The sequence below is a fragment of the Dermacentor andersoni genome, chromosome 3, assembly GCF_023375885.2.
Source record: "Dermacentor andersoni chromosome 3, qqDerAnde1_hic_scaffold, whole genome shotgun sequence".
Taxonomy (NCBI): domain Eukaryota; kingdom Metazoa; phylum Arthropoda; class Arachnida; order Ixodida; family Ixodidae; genus Dermacentor; species Dermacentor andersoni.
The window spans coordinates 31,984,468-32,003,887 of record NC_092816.1 but is presented as its reverse complement, the minus strand read 5'-3'; the positions used below and the strand labels follow the sequence as shown (position 1 = coordinate 32,003,887).

Here is a 19,420-nt window from a genome sequence, read left to right as displayed (position 1 = left end):
GCAAGCTCTCCCAAGTTACTAAGGACCTAATAAACGACAAAGAATGAAAGTGTGTAACTCGAGCGATCAGATAGAATTCGCAGAACTGTCAAAACTAATCAACAAGGGGAAAATAAGAGATATTCGAAATTAAACGTGAGAAAGAGTGAGGAAGCAGTAAAAAGTGGATGCAGCCTGAAATCAGTGAGAAGGAAACTTGGCACAGGACAACCCAAGGTGTATGCACTGAAAGATAAGCAGGGTAATATCATCAGGAATCTCAAAGGTATAGTAAAAACAGCGGAAGAATTCTATACCGACTTGTACAGTACCCAAAGCGGCTACGTTACCTACATGCGAAGTAGTAATGAACAGGTTGCAGAGGTTCCTTCTATAACTAGCTAGAAGTTAGAAGGTCCTTGCAAGACATGAAACGGGGAAAAGCGGCAGGAGAAGATGGACTACCAGTCGATTAATCAAAGATGGAGGAGACATAATGCTTGGGAAACTAGTGGCCCTTTGTGCGAGCTGTCTATCGAATTCAAGGGTTCCAGAGAACTGGAACCCTAGGAACTGAACATTATACTAATCCACAAAAAGGGAGACGTTAAAGAATTGAAAAATTATAGGCTCATTAGCTTACTTCCAGTATTATATAAAATATTCACCAAGATAACCTGCACTAGAATAAGGGCAACACTGCACTTTAGTCAACCAAGGGAAAAGGCAGGTTTCAGGAGGGGATACTCTACAATGGATCACAAGTGATGTCACCAATCAGGTAATCGAGAAATCCGCAGAGTACAATCAGCCTCTCTGTATGGCTTTCATAGATTACGAAAAGGCATTTGATTCAGTAGAGATACTAGCAGTCATAGAGGCATTACGTAATCAAAGAGTACAGGACGCTTGCGTAATTATCTTGGAAAGTATCTACAGAGATTCCACAGCTACCTTAATTCTCCACAAGTAAGGATATACCTATAAATAAAGGTGTCAGACAAGGAGGCACAATCTCTCCAATGCTATTCCCTGCGTGCTTGCAAGAAGTATTCAAACTATTAAACTGGGAAGGCTTAGGAGTAAGGATCAATGGCGAATATCTTAGCAGCCTTCGATTCGCAAATGACATTGCCCTGTTCAGCAACACTGGGAACGAGCTACAACAAATGATTGAGGACCTTAACAGAGAGTATAAGAGTAGGGTTGAAGATTAATATGCAGGAGACAAAGATAATGATGAATAGCTGGGCAAAGAAACAAAAGTTCAGGATCGCCAGCCAGCCTTTAGAGTCTGTGAAGGAATACGCTTACCTAGGTCAATTACTCACAGGTGACCCTGATCATGAGAAGGAAATATACAGAAAAATAAAAATGGGTTGGAGCACATTCGGCAGACATTGTCAGATCCTGACTGGAAGCTTGTCATTATCATTAAAAAGAAAAATGTACAATCAGTGCATTCTACCGGTGCTGACATATGGGGCAGAAACTTGGAGACTGACAAAGAAGCTCGAAAGCATGTTAACTACCGCGCAAAGAGAACAAAGAATGTTAGGCGTAACGTTAAGTGACAGGAAGAGAGCGGTATGGATCAGACAGCAAACAGGGATAGCCGACATTCTAATTGACATTAAGAGAAAGAATTGGAGCTGGGCAGGTCATGTAATGCGTAGGTTAGATTAGGTGGACCATTAGGGTTACAGAATGGGTGCCAAGAGAATGGAAGCGCAGTCGAGGACGGCAGAAGAGTAAGTGGGGTGATGAAATTAAGAAATTAGCAGGCGCTAGCTGGAATCGGTTGGCGCAGGACAGGGATGATTGGAGATCTCAGTGAGAGGCCTTGGTCCTGCAGTAAACATAAAATAGGCTGATGATGATGGTGAATGTAACCGTAGATATTAATGCAGAAAGTATATTGGCACCGTTATTAAGCATCAATAAATAAAGACACATTAGCCGAGATAGAACTTCGTCGTTTCAGAAAGTGGAGCTGGACTGATCGCACCATCAGTAACCTGCATGCAGATGTTAAATGCAGGTGTATAAATGTGTCGATAGTTGTAGCCTATAAACTTCAATGACTGTAGTAATACCGCCTCCTCCTAGTTTAGCTGCAACTCTTGTCACACGAACAGTGGCTTGGGAAATTTTAACAAATGTGGGACATGCAGGCGGCTGCGTTGCATAAGCGCCTTTTAATAAAGTACACTAGCACCTTTGACGTGTTTCAGCGGATAAGTCTTCCTTTTGCCGAGTGCGAGCTCGCGTTCTCGCGATTCCCTGCTGCGACGGCAGTGACGTTCCAACGAGTACATGAAAATCCTTTCAGTCACTAGTCCCATGCACTGGTTGTTGACCACGCTTCAACTCGGAATGGTCTCTGTTTTCTCAACACTTGTTTTCGCTTTGTGCGGCAGTACGTTGCCTCAGCCCTTCTTTTGCACACGCAGTGTCCTGTGGGACTTGGAAAGAGGCCAGAAAGTCGTGACATTCGAGGCCCACGAGGGAGACGTCATAAGTCTGTCGTTGAACCCCGACAAAACGACCTTCGTTACCGGATCCGTGGACAACACCGCACGGGTAACGCATACGGCGACTTCGACATTATTGCTCAGCCGTTATGAACTGCACAGGAAAGTAATTCAGCTACCTGCAGGTAAAAGTCGTTTTAGTCACTTCTCTTCCACGTCCCCTTATTGTTAATTGATGCTGATCGAATCGGTTCGTTACAACGAGCCCACTTTATCATCCTGTAATAAGGTAATCACTTCGTTGGCTTCACTACAGTAAAATGCTCCACTGCTCTCATTAAAGCTCCGTCAACGTCAGTAACACGCCCTTTACGAGTGTGTCTGCGACAAAGCCCTGACACACACGCGTGCCAACCACATTAGATTCTCGCCTTCGTCTCACAAATCATTCCGAAACAATCATAAGCGCCAGCTTTGCGACATCAGCATAGGGCACACGTGCTCAATAGCACCCAGTTTATTTATTTATTTATTTATTTATTTATTTATTTACCCTCAGGGCCTTTCGGCATTCGAGAGGGGAGTGGATTATGCAAGAAATAAGGAGGAAATATATTACGAGCTTATACACAATATTTGTTAATGATACAATGTTAGTTGAAAGTATGATAAATGCAGTAATAGAACGTGACATATAAAAGTAACATTAAAAAAGAAAACACCAACAGTATTTCGTACAAATGTTTCCATTATAAAGTGTTAGCTAGTGCTTTTCAAAAATTATCATTGTTATTAATGGAAACAATATCAGAAGGAAGTTCATTCCAATCTTTTGACGTACGGGGCAAAAATGAGTGTAAAAAGTATGTCGTGTTACATGCAGCAATTCTAACTTTATGCTGATCATCACTACGGTGAGATAAGTAATATGGTCGCGACAGGAATTTCGGATGAATAGTAGGGTGGTGATACAGTTTATGAAAAAATTAAAAGCGGAAATTCTTCGACGTGTTGCTAGCGGTTGAAGACACAGATTTGATATCATTGAAGATACGCTCACAGCATAGTTGTAGTTTCAAAGAACAAAACGAGTTGTGTTGTTCTAGATTAGTTCAAGGGTATGTATAAGGTTTTTGTGAATGGGGTCCCATATAGCTGCAGCATATTGTAATTTTGGCCGTAACAGGGTTTTATAAAGTAGTAATTTTGAAGGAGAGCGAGCGCGAGAAAAGTTACGGCGTAAGTATCCCAGCAAGCGGTTGGCCTGGTTAATTATATACCCAACGTGATGATTCCACGTTAATTTAGATGTTATATGCTCACCTAAGTACTTATATGAACTTGACGATTCTAAAGCAACGTTATTCAAGTAGTAGACAGGCAGGTTATCGTTAGAACGGGATTAAGTTAAGTACTTCCGATTGTGCGCCTTGAAGAATCTTCTTGTCTGGTGCTTTCACAAAATTTTTCAGCTCTTTCGCGGCCAATAACACTCAGTATATTATATGAACGGCCACGCTAACTTAAAATCATCTCACGGAGTAAATGACCCAGTGGTTAGCAAAACTGTAGGCATGAGAATCTTGTTCGCACTCGCACGGGAGTTCTTGCAATGACAGTCTCGCCTTGTTCGATGCAGCTCTGGGACATCCGAGAGAAGGAATGCCGTCAGACGTTCCGCGAGCACGAGGCAGACGTGAGTTCGGTTTGTGTAAGTACACACCACCCGTCATCTTGGGATCGGGACTATTATCCAACAAACCTGTGGCCAATACGAGTTGCTGTTCTCCAGCAGTTTTCAGCCCTTTCAAGACATATAAAAGACGTTTTCTATTGCCCGGGTGTTGGATATGCACGCCGTATATGCATGTAGCTACGGTCAGGAGCAAACGCTTCGTCTGGAAAGGCACTGGGAGCAGCCTAATTTAGGGACACGAAATCATTATAAGCAGACGCTCAGTCTGCCCCATTCACCAACAATTTGAAGCGAATAGCCGAATATATGGCACGTTATGCACTTCATTTTCGTCTATGTCGGTTATGGCTCATGCCAGTGACTTCGAGTTCGAACCATTGCACCGCATTCGGGACAAGCTAATCGCACTGCCTGCGGGAATCGCCTAATGAGGAGTCAGTAAAGAGAACCTCACCGGGTTTGACCATTGGAAACAGACGTACACGTTGCGCAGATCACGCGATGACGATCGTGTCTGCAAAAGAACACTGACATAGCCACGAAAATGGCTTAAAAATTAAGCTGCATTGCACGCTCTAAGCCATTCGCGTCGACAACGAGATGACTTCGCGCACGCGAATGGTGCTTCCAACTCCATGACATTCAAGACTTGGCGGCGCGAGCAGGCGACGACGCCCGATCTCGGAGGCGATGCCCGGTCACACGCATGGCGCCTGCAGCGCACTAATAGCCAGCACTAGAGCGAACAACTTAGGTATTCCTGTGAAAACGTTCATCGCGCAGCAGCAGGAGCGCTTTTGGAAGAACAAAGAAAAAGAAAAGTCGCAGTTTCACCCGAAAGACTGAGCATTGATAGCGATAGCAGTAAAGTATTAGGCAACTAAACGAAGTAAGGGTTGTAATTTTATGGGCCGTAGAAATTGCAGTGAACATTCGCTTAAGACTTACGGTAACACGCATGGTGTCACGCGCGCACAGGCAAAAATGAACATATTTCGAATTAAATTAAATTCTGGGGTCTTATATGCCAAAACCACGATCTGATTATGAGGCACGCCGTAGTGGAGGACTCCTGATTCATTTCCACCTCCTGGGGTTCTTTAACGTGCCTGCAATGAACGGGACCACGGGCGTTTTTGCATTCCGCCCCCCTCATCCGTCACCCTGGCCGGGATTTGATTCCGGGACCTCGTACTTAGCAGTGAAACACCTTAGCCGCTAAGCTACCGCGTTAGGTTGGCGGAGACACATGCATAATGACAAAAGAGGAGGTTTTGTTCTCTCGGCTTCGATATGGGAGAAGGCAGGCAGTCCCTGAGGGGCTTTGTACTTTAAATACATCTGCTATAACACCATTCCAAGGCATAATGATCACGAACAGCTGTTGAGGCACATCGGAATTCCAGGCTTGTAAGGTCGTGTGACACGTGCCGCCAGTTAATTTGGTCTCTATTTTTGCATGTATCCGAAGCATCCAAATGCATTCCAACTATTCCCACAGAAACATGTACACACTCTGCGACAACTACACAGTAATCATCACAGTCATCCGGATTCGCACGGATTTCGCCGAAGGCGAAGTGCACGCGGAAGCGGTTTCATCACGGCAGCAAGCGATTCAATCGACACCTTGGCACGCAGTTCCACACGGGAGGCAACGTGTTCGCGACGGCTTCCGAAGACAAGTCGTGCCGGCTGTTCGACGTGCGCAGCGACCAGCAGCTCAGCCGCTACCAGAACCCGCGCGAGTCGTCCGCCTTCACGAGCTGCGGACTGTCGCTGTCCGGAAGGCTGCTCTTCGCAGGCGCCGACGACCACGACGTCCACGTTTGGGACACGCTGTCCACGCGTAGAGTCGGTGAGCAGCACTTTGCGGTCGCCATGGTGTTAGTCCAGATATTGAACTTCTAGAAACGAGCAACTATTTTTTTAAGTGGTCTGCTTCAGCCATTTTAGTATTTGTATTTGTATCTGTAAAAAGGCTCAGATATGCTGCACTATTGCGATATCTGTGACGGGCACACTGACGACATGATGCCACGAATATGGCGCGAAATACAAAAAAGTAACGTTTATTTTCTTCGAGTAGAATCCTTTTTGAGTCAAGTAAACGTAATACGTATTCCGAAACTTGAAACATTCTATACCAGTCTAACGTGCTCTCGTTTAGTGTACTTTTAACAATATAATGACATAATTAGAACGTCTATCTATTACTTAACGAAGAAATGACAGTGCATGTTGCGCCCACAATGAATATCAGGATATTCATTCCTTGTATCCAGTAAACTTCAACAATAGGACTATACTGTCGCGGTTTACTGGGTAGAGGAACTACTTGGAAAATCCATGATTCCCAGCCCACCGCCTTCGCGGTAATACTTACAAACGGAGCTTAATTTCAGTATAATTAGACATTGCATCTTGTATTTTAATGACTGGGTACCGTACTTTACAGCGAAGCTGTATATGGCTCAGAACCGGAGTTCGTGACGTCTGCGAGCAAAAATTATCATCATCAGCAATTGTTAGAGCGTCGCCTTCTTCGTTGCCGCCCTTCGGCGCATCCGCGCGAATGCGCTCGTGCCACTGCTCGCGCGTTCGCCGTCATCGTCGTCGTCTGCTTCTTCCACAGCTGGCTTCTTTGTGCAAAAAGCTATCATCACATCAATGGCTCTTTCGAGTGCGGCTGACGTCACGGCTGACGTCACGGCTCTATAGATGAACGACGTAATTGATCTCAGCTTCGTTCCGCCGCTGCAATATAGGCCACGCGTCTTCAGGACTGCAGGAGAACAACGCGCGTATGAAGAGCGACGGAAGGAGCAGCTACGCGAGTGTGATCGTCGACGGCGTGCGGATGCTAATGCGGCGGCCGACTAGCGTGCGAGAGACACGGCACGTAAGCAACTAGCGAGAACCGACGAAGCATACCGTGAGCCAAAGAATGGCGCGAAGCGCCTTCTGTGTCAAGGGTTCGACGTGAATGAGTTCAAAGGCGCAGACGCGAGGTACCAAAGAGACTTCCTTGATCGTCATTTCGGCTCTACCTGCAATGTCTGAGACAGACTATGGTTCGATAACGACCGTCGTCGTAATGGGGAGGTCGCGTTTGCGGGGCTATGAGCCATTGTCTTACGTGAGGGACACATTTAATAACAGAAGTGATACGCGAATGTGTGTGCGTACTTATGTCATCACGATGAGATCGGGACGATAAATATGTTCAAAATTCTGTGTCATCTATGTGTCGTGCGCTAAACAGCTTCGCTGGTCATCCGTGCACAGAGTGGAATGGCTCATGAATTTTGTTTAATTAGAGAGAGGGTAAATACAAGCTGGTGGATCCCACGTTTTTAGACAGATGCATTGCATGTACGCTATTATTAAACTAGTATTATAGTAAATTAGGGTGTTTTGACGCTTGCCAGCATATTTTTTTATAGGGGAGGGGGTGTAGCGGGCGTGGATTTCCATTTAAAGCAATAAAAAAAATCCGTGATGTCATATCAGTGCTCCATTAAGTTAAGTGGTATGAGCAGATTACACGCTTGTGCAATACCAATGCGGTCACTGTTACCGTGAGAACAGGTTATCAAAGCAAGACGCAGAAACGAAGGACGCGATGCGACGTCGCCCTCGGGTTCCTGCAACAGCCGGCCGTGACGTCATCGATTTTAATTGCTTTTTGTTTACATATGCATTCTTATGTTCTTACACACTCTCCTCTGTAATATCTATGGTATTGCGGGTACAATAAAATCAAATTGCGTTCACTCGGGTCTAATCAGTTTGTTGGTAAAGGAGCACTACACTGGACAGTTAAGAAACAAGAGTGAACTAAGCAAGTTTCGAGAACTTGCCTATAGTTAGCAAGTTTCGAGTTAGTCGCAAGTAAGTCAAGTTTCAAGAACTTGTTCAATCTGACTTGGGCGCGAAACGGCCCAAGTACGATTACGAAAAAAAAATACATTGAAACCTATGACGCCACTGTGACGTAGGGTGACTGACGTTTAGGCGCTAAACTCGAACAGAGGAAGCTTGGCCTTAAACACAAAAATCGCAAAGCTGACACAACATTGGCCAAATTGCGTAAGGTGGGGGACCAGGTGGGCCGGATGGTCCGCCGGGTTTCGAACAAGCGCGGGGGGTTACGATGCAAAGACGCCTTGCGGCTGGCGCATGCATTTGTAACCAGTCGAGTCCTTTACTCGGCTCCATACCTCCACCTACGCAAACTTGACGAGAATGCACTCGAAGTCATTCTCCGTAAAATCTACAAGCGTGCCCTCGACCTCCCGGTCAGTACCTCCAACCTGCGCCTCCTGGGCCTGGGGATGGTGAACACCTTTAAAGAGCTGCGAGAGGCACACTTGATGAACCAATACACGAGACTCTCTAAAACGCCGTCGGGTCGCCGCCTCCTTGCCCGACTACACATCCAACATTCAATACATACGGAAGAGCACGTACATATCCCATCACAGTGGAGGTATGCCCTGCACGTGCGCCCTCTTCCGGTCAACATGACACGAGAGGACCATAGTGGCAGACGCCTCGCGCGGGCGGAAGCCTTGGCTCGCCACTACGGACACAAACACGGAGTCTTCTACGTGGACGCCTCCGGACCGTACCATGGGGGTTGGTACACGGCCGCAGTCGTCCGCCAAAACACAGCAGTAAACGGACTCACTTTCCGTGCACACAACATTACACACGCGGAGGTGGTTGCCATCGCGCTAGCCGCCGCAGATCAACACTCGCGGGTCATCATCACCGACTCGAGGGGTGCTTGCCGCAATATTGAGCAGGGGAACATACCGTACCTCGCCTACAAAATTTTGCAAAACAGCGACTATCTCGGTGCCCCCTCGCACCGTACGATTATCTGGACTCCCGCTCACACGGGCCTCGAAGGAAACGAGACGGCCGATGCCGTCGCCCGCGCGCTCACTTTCCGGGCATCACCTTCGTCCCCCACCGATCCGGACCCCGAACCCAATCCCGCCTATACTTTCAAAGAGATCGTTCAGCTCTACCAATCTGGCCATGCCATCTATCCAAAGCCCTGTAAGGGCCTCACAAAGGCGGAGGAGCGCATTCTCCTTCGCCTTTATACCAAAACTCTGCTGTGCCCGGCAGCCTTAAAATATTTTGACCCCGCTTGCACGGGGGAGTGCCCGCACTGTGGGGAAAAGTCCTCAGACATTTTTCACATGGTATGGGCATGTCAAAAAACCCCAAATCTAACCCCCCTACCCAACCCTTCCCGGGAGGACTGGGAGGCAGCCCTGCTCGGCTGCTCTGACCTGACGGCCCAACGGGCCTTGGTCGAGCGGGCTCGGGCGGCGGCCGACGCCAATGGGCTCCCGTAATGGTGGATCCACACGACGGACGAAATCCGTCTTTTTCGCGACGGACTGCGCATCACGTGACTACGCGTCACGGATTTATGCCGTCCGCGCGTCGTCCGCGACCCCCACGGACGGACAATGCCGAGCTATTTTTCGCATCCGGATTTTGGGGGTCGAATGCTGCGGATTTAGCCTAGCATGCTCTACAGTCTGGCAACAAGCGCGGCTTTGGGATCTTTCTGAAACAGCTTCATCGCTGCTGACAACCATTCGTGTCCAATTCGGACAAAACAACAGCCATTGCGGCCAACCGTCGTTTCCTTTCGATCTCCATTTTCATTCAGAGTGAAAACACCTATGACAAAGTCTTTGTTACACCGATGGCGCCATCTAGAGTGAGTAAAAACAAGCAATTATATTAACTTACGGCCACTGAGATCCGCCCGGGCCGCCGCAACATCTTCGAGGCCATGTTCAGCCAATACAGCCACTCTAAGCCTACACGCCGAGAATCTGAGTATCGCTTTCGGGAACGGTGTCCACTCATCACGAATACATTGCTGTCGAAGCTTCTGGACACAAATTTAAACCAAATACAATCCTCAGTCTGAAAGTTACGGGCCACACAGTGGACGACGACGACTTGACAGGTTCGAGGCGGACGGCAGTCGCTTCGGGCGTAGCCGCCATCTTTATTTTTCCGGCGCGGTCGTCTACTCAGTCCGTCCGTCGTCTGGATGCGCTTCGCAGCCGGACGGGCGGCGGAATAAGCGTCCGCGGCACAGATTTGCGCGGAGCCGTCCGTCGTGTGGATACACCATAAGGGGGAGCCCACCTAGTGTTGATGCAAAACCTATCTGAATAAATGTTTTTCAGACAGAGAGGCCTTAAAGAAGAAACTTTATTAAATACAATGGGCCGGCAGTTTTTGTTGTGGTGACCTCAGGTGGCGGCTCGAAGTCCTTGGACTCGGGCGGCATCCTCGGCTTGCCGCACCGCTGAGAGCTGCTCTTCCAACTCCGAACTTTTGAGAGCCGCCTCCCATCGGCGGCGATGCCGATGGAGAAGGTCCCCGGCGGCCCCCGCAGCTGGGGCGGCGTCGGCAAGAAGCGAGCTCGAGGCTTCCTGTACTCTGGTAACGGCCGCGGTTATGGACGCGTCGCGAACGGAACTGGTTTCAGTACCATTGTTGCCGGCCCAATCCCAGAGCATGTGCCGCAGCGTTGCTCTCTGTCCGCACGCGTTACACGCATCAGTTGGGTATAAACCCGGGTAGCAGTGATGTAAGACGGCGGGGCTAGGGTAAGTGTGTGTTTGGAGCAAGCGTAAGGTGGCCTAAAAGAAAAATTATATTTCCGTCCCGAATCCCCGATATGATGATTATGAGGTTCGCCGAAGTGAGGAACTCCGGATTAATTTTGAGCACCTTGGGTTCTTTTTGTGCACCCAATGCACGGAACACGGTCGTTTTTGCATTTAGCCATCGGAATGACGCAGCTGCGCAAATGCTACCGAAAGCTTCGCTGAACACCTATTTCCACGAAAGCGCGAGATCCACCACATTCTTTTTTTTTTTTTTGCTCGCTCTGTGATTGGCACACCTACGCGTTAATTTTGCGCACAGTCGGTACCCAGCCAGAATGGTAACATCATTCTAAAACGCTCGCGTTAAGCTAAGCAAAAGCATATAGGAGGCTATGAGCTAGGCCATAGCATCAATTACTGCGAACAGCATACACGAGTGTACTACCCGTGTTTGATGCAGGTAACCTGTCCGGCCACGAGAACAAGGTGACCTCTCTCACCGTCAGTCCCGACGGTGTGGTGGTGGTGACTGGCTCCTGGGACTCCAGCGTCCGAGTGTGGGGCTGACCGGCAGCGTCACTCAACAAAGCTATCTGTTCGCACAACGTCACGAGAAAGTGCAGTGTACGCGTACGTTCATACAGATTTTTACTCCGGATGTTTTAATACGGTCTCGAGTATTGCGACACTAAGCTCGCCGGCACCCTTTGCAGGCTCGTGCCTGGCCCTACTACTATGTACCTCGTTCTACGTGGTGGTGGGGCGTTATAAGAAATAAGCAACAAACTTGCCTCCACATGGGATTTCCGAGCGCTGTCAGCCGCAGAACGTATTGCAGCCGATACAGCACTAGCCCTATATCGTCAAATGTACAAAGCGCCGGCGATCGGGCTACTACGTTATGAAAGGTTCAAGCGACAACCAGATATTTCCGGCGTGCCGTCGACGCAACCATTTTGCACGCAATGCGAGCGGAGATAATGACCCAAATGGATACCATGGCCTATTTGAACCAGTAACCGGGATCACATACTTCCTTGAGAAAAAATAAAGGAACCAGGGATTAAGCATAAAGCCGGTCTTCACCTATGAATGAGACTTCAGGACTGCAGCCCAAAGTTGCATTGCGAACTTTCCGGTACACTCGTAAATTTCGGCTTATGCGTGAATCATGAATAAATTTTTTTCGGCAAGCATGTGGACCACATACTCTTGCTCACTGCCCAAAGTGAAATGGATGCAGCAATATGTTACGTTGCATGTTGCTGCGACACGGTGCAGTACAAAATGATGCGCGGAACACTACAGTCATCCACTGCTGCCAGCCTTTGTTTTCCCCTTAATATAACAAAATTCCCTGGATTTGCCGTTTTCTTTAGAATACGGTGGTTCACTGTGCTGGGCTGGGTTGCGTAAGAATGGCCTGGGCTGCGTTTGGCAGGCGTTCTCAGATCATGAACAGCAGGTTGCCATTATCCCTCAAGAGAAAAGTATATAACAGCTGTGTCTTACCAGTACTCACGTACGGGGCAGAAACCTGGAGGCTTACGAAAAGGGTTCTACTGAAATTGAAAGACTCAACGAGCTATGGAAAGAAGAATGATAGGTGTAACATTAAGGGATAAGAAAAGAGCAGATTGGTTGAGGCAACAAACGCGAGTTAATGATATCTTAGTTGAAATCAAGAAAAAAAATGGGCATGGGCAGGACATGTAATGATGGAAGATAACCGATGGTCATTAAAGGTTACGGACTGGATTCCAAGGTACGGGAAGCGTAGCAGAGGGCGGCAGAAAGTTAGGTGGGCTGATGAGATTAAGAAGTTTGCAGGGACAACATGGCCACAATTAGTACATGACCGGGGCAGTTGAAGTATGGGAGAGGCCTTTGCCCTGCAGTGGGCGTAACCAGGCTGATGATGAGTTCACTGTGCTAATAAACTTGCTTGTGCAGATCAACTAAGAAATTATAATTCAAATTCACTACAAAGCTCGTTTTCGTTTTTTTTTTTTTAGCAAATGAAGTGGTAGCGCTCAAGTTGAAGTGCAAGCTTTTGCTGTAGAAGAGTTTTCCTTTAACAAGTTTTCTACATATAAAGTTTATAACCAAGAACTAAAATCCCTATGCCTACTGAAATTTCTCTAGGGATGCCAGCACTGCTGTCATCCCTAAAACGTGTACCACGCAGCCAAGGACCAGATCTGGAACGCTAACATGTTTGAGACACTTTATTAAAGTGTGTGAAAAGCAACTTTTGCCAAAGATCGCAGCAAGTGAGATGTGCGACACGGCGGGCTGGTGTTTTGTACGTAAAGACAAACAGCTTTATTGGACAAGTTAAATAACATACACAAGGAAACTGGTTTCACAAACAAGACTGAAAGCTACATACTGAAATAAGACACACAGGCTGACCAGGTGTCCCAATCAAACACCCAAGAACGTCTTTCCAGCCCATCCCAACATCGTATTTATAACCCTCCCTTTTTGCGTCCACATGTATGTGATGGTTTGTCAAACGACGACTTGTAAGGGTCATTTCAAACCCTCGTCCCATTTGTGTGTGGCTGGTGAAAAAAAAAAAAAACCTCTTTATTCTTTTGAGTCCCTGGAGAGAGAAAGGAAAATAACAGAAAACATAAAAGGCGCAGAGGGAGCTTCTCTTGCTTGCCCGCTGTACCTGGAACAAGCAGGAGTAAGAAAACCGGACGCGGCAGCGCACGGAATATTGAGGGCCTAGCGAAACCTCGGTAACTGCCGGGAAACAGTTTCAGGAGCATGGCCCTTTTATCTTCGTCACTCATTCCTCTACTGCGAGTGTGGCTTTGTGCACAAAATCGCGACGGCGCGGCGGGAAGGTGAAATCGTCTGTATAGGGAAGGTCGAGAAGACTCGACTACCTTTGGGGGCATCAAGCGCTCGCCCTGTTTCCTCAACGGTGCCTTTGCAAAGGCAACCGTGTTCGGAGCACTTGCGCTTGCGAGCAACAGTAAGATCCGACAAAAAGTCCTTCGAAGAGAAAAAGCACGCCCACGCGGACTTTTAAAAACAAATCCGTGGTGCACCTGCACCACAAAAGGGACAGCACCGCTCCCTAAGTGGCGCTGCTGGCGGAGTTTACACGAGCGCTCAGTTACCATAGCAACGTGTCGCTTCGTTACCAGGTCAACGAAGGCAGCAGAGAGCAGTTCCACCGCACTCCGTACGCAAAGAAATGGCTCCGCGGGGGAGCGAGCACGAGAGACTTGGGCAATGACCGGAGTCTCTCTTTTTTTTCAATCACTTGCTTGGTCTCCCCAGTTATCCACTTCATTGTACGCGCACAGACATACGAAGATACATAACCGCTTGTATGCATATATCTATACAAAGTCAGGGGGGCAATTTGTTCGCTCTTTATACATTCCCAGCGCTCGTGTGCGGCAAAGGCTAAGTTACGGGGAAAAAAAAGACATGCAACCAAAGGATACAAAACTGAAATTGGCACCCCGCTGTTGGACTAAAAACGTGGAAAAGAAGAGCCACGGAACGACCTAAGTGTGGCACCGAGCTTTATCAGCCGCTGCTTGTGAATTCCCTGCTCGCATGTACAAACAATATTTCCGTGCGCACATATGTTCGCTCCCACAAGGTCCAGCATTGAGGCACGACGGAAGAACAAGTTGTCGGCTAGCGCTAGAAAAGGGAAAAAAATTAATGCGGCCGGCAACAGCCGTACTTTTGTCTTTTCCGTGTTGTACCCCCTAACCTGGTCAGAACTTTGACTATTTCGTCCGATCCAACTTGAAAAACTGACAGCTCCCCTGCAGCCTCCGTCGCACGCGCACGTCTCCTACAAACCGCAGTGAGGGAGGAGTGCCAATGTCTATGTTGCAGGATGATGTGCCGGTCTCCTCCTCCTTTCGCAACCACGCGGTGAAAAAAAAAAGAACAACCAGCGTGTCAGCACTGTCGTCGTCTCTCAAAGTATGGCAGTTGTGGCGCCCAGGAGGCGGGAATGACGGGGTGGACCCGACCGCCTCCCCGGCAATGTCCTATAGTTGTCTGCGTGTGTGTGTGTGGCATGTATTTGTATATATATATAATATATATATATAGTGTGTATTTATATATATATACGAGCGACGACGCAGAAGTGTCTGCAAGTATACATATTTATAATATATGTATAGGTTCTCGTTTTCTCAAAATCCTCGTCTGGAGAAGACTGCCGCTGCGCTTTGTTTAAAACAGTAGCTCCCTTGGGGGGAGGGTGGGCACTAAACCCTCTTCCCTATGACTTTTGTGTTCCCCCCACTCACGGCATGTATAATAATACTCCTTTGATAGCACAAAACAGGAAAAAAAATATAAAAAATAAAAATATACAGGGCAGAGAACGTTAAATAGTGTTAATGTGAAGAGGAGCAAACACAAATAATAAAGGCGCAGCTTTAACACCAGCAGCATGAGCGCTGTACACCCATCTCACAGTCCAGTCTCCCTCTCGGGCACCAGTGGCAAACAGCGGGGCAGGCAGGAAGCCACACGGCCCCATCTGCACTCTGACGTGACGCCCTTGGGGCAGGCAGGCAGTGCCGGAGGATGGGCAGACACCACAGCATAAACGACACAGACCGTGATTTGTAGTGTCGAGCTTTTTTGACGGCCATAAATGAAGGGTTGGTGATCTGGGCGCAGTGAATGAGCTGGGGCTCGTGCCCAAACACTGTCCCTCCCACCACCACCACAAACGCATGCAGGGAATGCCTCAGTGCCAAATCGTGTCCGCTGATCCCAACTTTTTCCAGATAATGCCGGCCCGCCAGCAATGGTGGCATGGCAGAGAGCAGACGAGCCCTAGGTGCCCGAGAAGAGAAGCACGAGAGGCAGTGCACAAACTTTTCAACTCCAATGTCCAGCTCACAGTGCAACAACCAAGAATCTATCACTGACAGGTATGAGAGGAAGAACACACACACAAAAAAAAAAAAAAGAAAAGGAGGAAGGAAAAGCAGGCCAGAGAGAGTGAGAGAAACGAGTCATGAGGCAGTTTCATACGCACAAAGCAGGTGCGTGTGTGCATTTAGAAAGCCTGCTTGCTTGGCTTGGCACGCCCTGCTGCACTCTGTGCATCCCGTGCACAGTGGATGCCCGAGTAAAAGCTGGTCTGGTTCAGGCTGTGCGCAGGCACATACAGAACAGTTGCATGTGCCTGTGGCAACATACTGGGCCGCGAAAACACACACCCTCGTTGCCAAAGGACCGACACGTGCCAGGCTGGCGACGCGCGAGACTACTACCCTAAGCGCAGAGGACAACGCACGCACTGGCATCCCCTCTGCAAGACGAACCGAAATGAAAGCAATCGAAAAAATAACGGGAGGGCCAGAGAGAGAGAAGACTAAAACAGAGTCGAAGCACGATGTAAAAACTGCACGACAGTTCAGATGCAAACGGCAGCGGTCATCGCACAAGTCTGCACACACACATGCGCGCACGTTCACGGCATCACCACACAATTTTTGTCCAGTTGTTTGTCGCCGTGATGGGCGTAGAGAAGTAAAAACTGAAGTTTCAGAGAAAGGTGGTAGTGGTGCTTGGGAGGGAGCCACAGGAGACAGCAGTATAGGTGGGGTGTGACAGGTAGAAAGCTCGGCTTGGGGGGGTCTGATGAAAGCTCAGCGCAAGGGTGTGTGTGTGTGTGTGTTGTGTGCGTCTTGGGAAAAGGGGAGCAGGCTGAAAGGGCCAGAGAAAAAGGGGAAAAACCGGGTCGCCGAGGGGAAAAAGGCAGCGCGCGACATGCCCAGGTGCTGCGAAAAAGTGATGACCTAGAAAAAGGCAGAAGACAGCACCCCGGCACGCAGGCTTGAAAAAGATTCGAGAGTACACACAGCTGTCACAGCTTCTAAGCGTAGGCCGTCTGTGAGCCTCACCTCACACACCAGTCACGCAGCACACACTGTACAGATGAGCGCACAGAAATGTTGGAGGCAGGAGAAAAAAAATGAAGCAGGCAATAAGATGCAGCAAGAGACTGCTTAGTAGACAGAATGAAGAAAAAAACACCTGCCAGCCCAACCTATCGTACATCGACACGCTTTCTGGGAAAGACCACTGTCTCTTGCCAGGGGTTGGCTGACAACCTCAATTTACCTGTCCAGTCTAAACAACAAACAGAACAAACAACACAGATCCAAGCCATCTATTTCAAGGTGCAGGGCATGCCCAACAGAAGAGGAGGCTCAGCACCCAATCAAATGTTTATACAAAGCTATGTACAATGTGGAAGGAAACAAATGCCTTCAAGAACAATCGCTTTGGAGGCTAAAAAAAAACAAACGAGGAAGACTCAGCAATGACAACGCAAAGTCAACAATGCCTTCGCACATATATATATATTCTTTTTTTCAGTCTTCCTACCAGACTTTTCACACTGGCAGCTCTTTTGTAACGCAAACTGGCTGCATTTGAACTTCCGGCAGCCCCCCAGAGAAGCTCCAAACGAAGGCACCAAATAAGAACAAATTTAAGCCGAGTAATCAATTGTGGACAAAAACAATTTAAGATAAACTGAACAGGGAATAGTGTAAAAACTCGCAACTTCCACCAAAGTCAAGGTGTTGAGGGTTGGGGGTGGAAGGCAGAGGGGGGGGGGAGAGAAAGAAAAGTATGCAGACAGGGGTTCCACACGAAACCCTGCGTTTCTCTGTGCTTGAGCACGCACGAGACAGATGCTCACACACCTGTGACTAGAGACTTGACAAAAACTGGCGTGCCCAACAAGAAGGGGGGAAAAAAAATCCCAAACTCGCTCTATCCTTCCATCCACATTCTCGAAAAACTACGGAAGAGAATGATCTCTCCGTGTCAGCAAGCACTACTGTACTCGGTAATAAAACAGCCGCAGGGGTTCTGGGAGGCTGATCAGACATTGCGATTCGCTTAGTCGACTCGGAGTCTAGAGCCTAGTACCCCACGACGCAGAACACATTCACACCACTCACACGCAGCAGCATATTTTGTTCCATTGACGCTGTTCATTCATACATTGCACGCACACACATACATTCGTTTCGCATGCGCACAATTCAAAAATGGAGGGGGGGAGGCCTTGGCCCACTCCCAGATGCGTCCAGGAAGGATGGCATCACAAGGACCAAGAAAGAGAGAAACCAAGATGGCCAGAGTTCCAAGTAACCACTCCCCACCAGTCAGGGGCAGGAGAAAGAAGAGAAGGCATCTCTCTTTTTTTTTTTCTTTAAAAAAGAAAAAAAAAAGACATGTTTCAGGCAGGAGGGGGAAGCCTTAGGGTGAAGTGAAAACTGTCCACCAATGCTCACGCAGAAATGCCAGACCTAACTGGAAGAGTCACCACTTCGACGTTCCGATGGAAAGAAAGGTGACGAGAGTAGAGACGGAGGGGGAGCGGAAATTGTTTTGAGAAAAAGAAGATGCACGGAGTGCAGTTGTACATGGAAAGGAAGAAATAGTAGAAGAGCTTCTTGGTCCAGTGCAACACGAAGCAGCACACGACTCTCTCCCCCCATCCTACTCTCCCCACCACGAAAGAAGTATAATTACACTGGCTGGTAAATGAAAGAGCCATTACACCTCCCTCCACTCTCCACTCACTGCCTACCAGCATTCCCTCAGTCTCTGTGTGTATGTAAGTGGTGGGAAAAAGCGGTGGTATGGAAATTCTCACGCCAGGTGGGTGCGCAAAGGCAGCAAACGTTGCCCAGAGAACAGCTTCCAGTTGTCTGTGGGAGGAGAGCCCGACCAGTCGACTAAGTTTCTGCACCGACCAAAGAGAAGGCGCCCGAGGGGGAAAGTGTGCAGCAAGAGTTGGGCGCAGAGGGAGAGAAAGAAAACCAAAACTGGAGTAGTACACCTGGAGCCATAGAGGTGTGAGTGGGTGAAGGAGAAGGAAGAGCAGCATCCGTAAAAACAGAGCCAGGAAAGAATCAAGTGGAGGGCTGGGGGAGGGAGGAGGGGTGATCCAGTCTTCTTTCTCTTCCCCTTTCATCGTCGTCGTCTCCCATCCCTTGGTGCTGCTGCTGCTGTCTTCACCCTAGTTCCATATCTTGAGGAAACTGTCCCAGGAGCCAGTGGCCACTGCCATACCGTCTTCGGTGACGCCCAGGCAGCTCACGCGGTTGTCATGACCAGCCAAGACACCTACACACACCGAACAGAAGAAATGATGCATCAGAACTGGGCCAACCAGAAACTGCAGTGTTTGAAGGCTTTTTCAGTCCCCTTGAAACAAAGCCCCACATTCAGAACTGCATGTGTAATTTCACTCAGAAGAATGTCTCAAACATTAAGCTTTGAAGCCATTTTGACTACTGCGCCCATAAGCTGTCAATGTGTTTAATGATAGCACAGCACCCTTTCGTAGACTACTTACAGTGATCCTGATGTACAGTTCAAACTTGTTTACCGAGAAAGTCCTTTTGTGCCCATAAGACATTACCAAAAAAAGAAGCATTGGAGCATTGTTTGATGCATAAAACATGGCTGTCCCTTCCAGCAAACTTACTTGGCAGCAATTAGCAAAATGCACTAACTACCTAGCCTAGCATTTTGCCAGTGTTCTTGCTGGGCATGTTCAATTCCCATTTGCCGGG

The 19,420-nt window shown here is 48.2% G+C and overlaps 3 protein-coding genes across 5 annotated transcripts in view; 2 read left to right on the top strand and 1 right to left on the bottom strand.

Moving 5' to 3' along the window:
• Positions 1-16,601, top strand: part of LOC126520866 (guanine nucleotide-binding protein subunit beta-2-like) — a 40,538-nt gene extending 23,937 nt beyond the window's left edge. The window contains exons 6-10 of one of the 3 annotated variants that reach the window (XR_008609908.2): positions 2,433-2,562; positions 4,093-4,164; positions 5,791-6,007; positions 11,269-11,432; positions 12,824-16,601. Coding sequence is in view for 2 of the 3 variants with exons in the window: in XM_050169666.3 (XP_050025623.1) it covers positions 2,433-2,562; positions 4,093-4,164; positions 5,791-6,007; positions 11,269-11,375 (526 nt within the window). In the remaining variant the exon portion in view is untranslated. Of the gene's footprint in view, positions 1-2,432; positions 2,639-4,092; positions 4,165-5,790; positions 6,008-11,268; positions 12,005-12,823 lie in introns of those variants that run through there. The other 2 variants (XM_050169666.3, XM_055064929.2) reach the window with 2 other exon arrangements.
• On the top strand, positions 8,237-9,524 carry LOC140216269 (uncharacterized). Its single transcript, XM_072286662.1, has one exon. The coding sequence runs from the start codon at positions 8,268-8,270 to the stop codon at positions 9,522-9,524; it is 1,257 nt and encodes a 418-aa protein (XP_072142763.1). The 5' UTR covers positions 8,237-8,267.
• Positions 13,105-19,420, bottom strand: part of LOC126520864 (guanine nucleotide-binding protein G(I)/G(S)/G(T) subunit beta-1) — a 67,529-nt gene continuing 61,213 nt past the window's right edge. Inside the window, exon 8 of the mRNA XM_050169665.3 lies at positions 13,105-18,968. Coding sequence (XP_050025622.1) covers positions 18,862-18,968 — 107 coding nt within the window. The 3' untranslated portion in view covers positions 13,105-18,861. The remainder of the gene's footprint in view (positions 18,969-19,420) is intronic.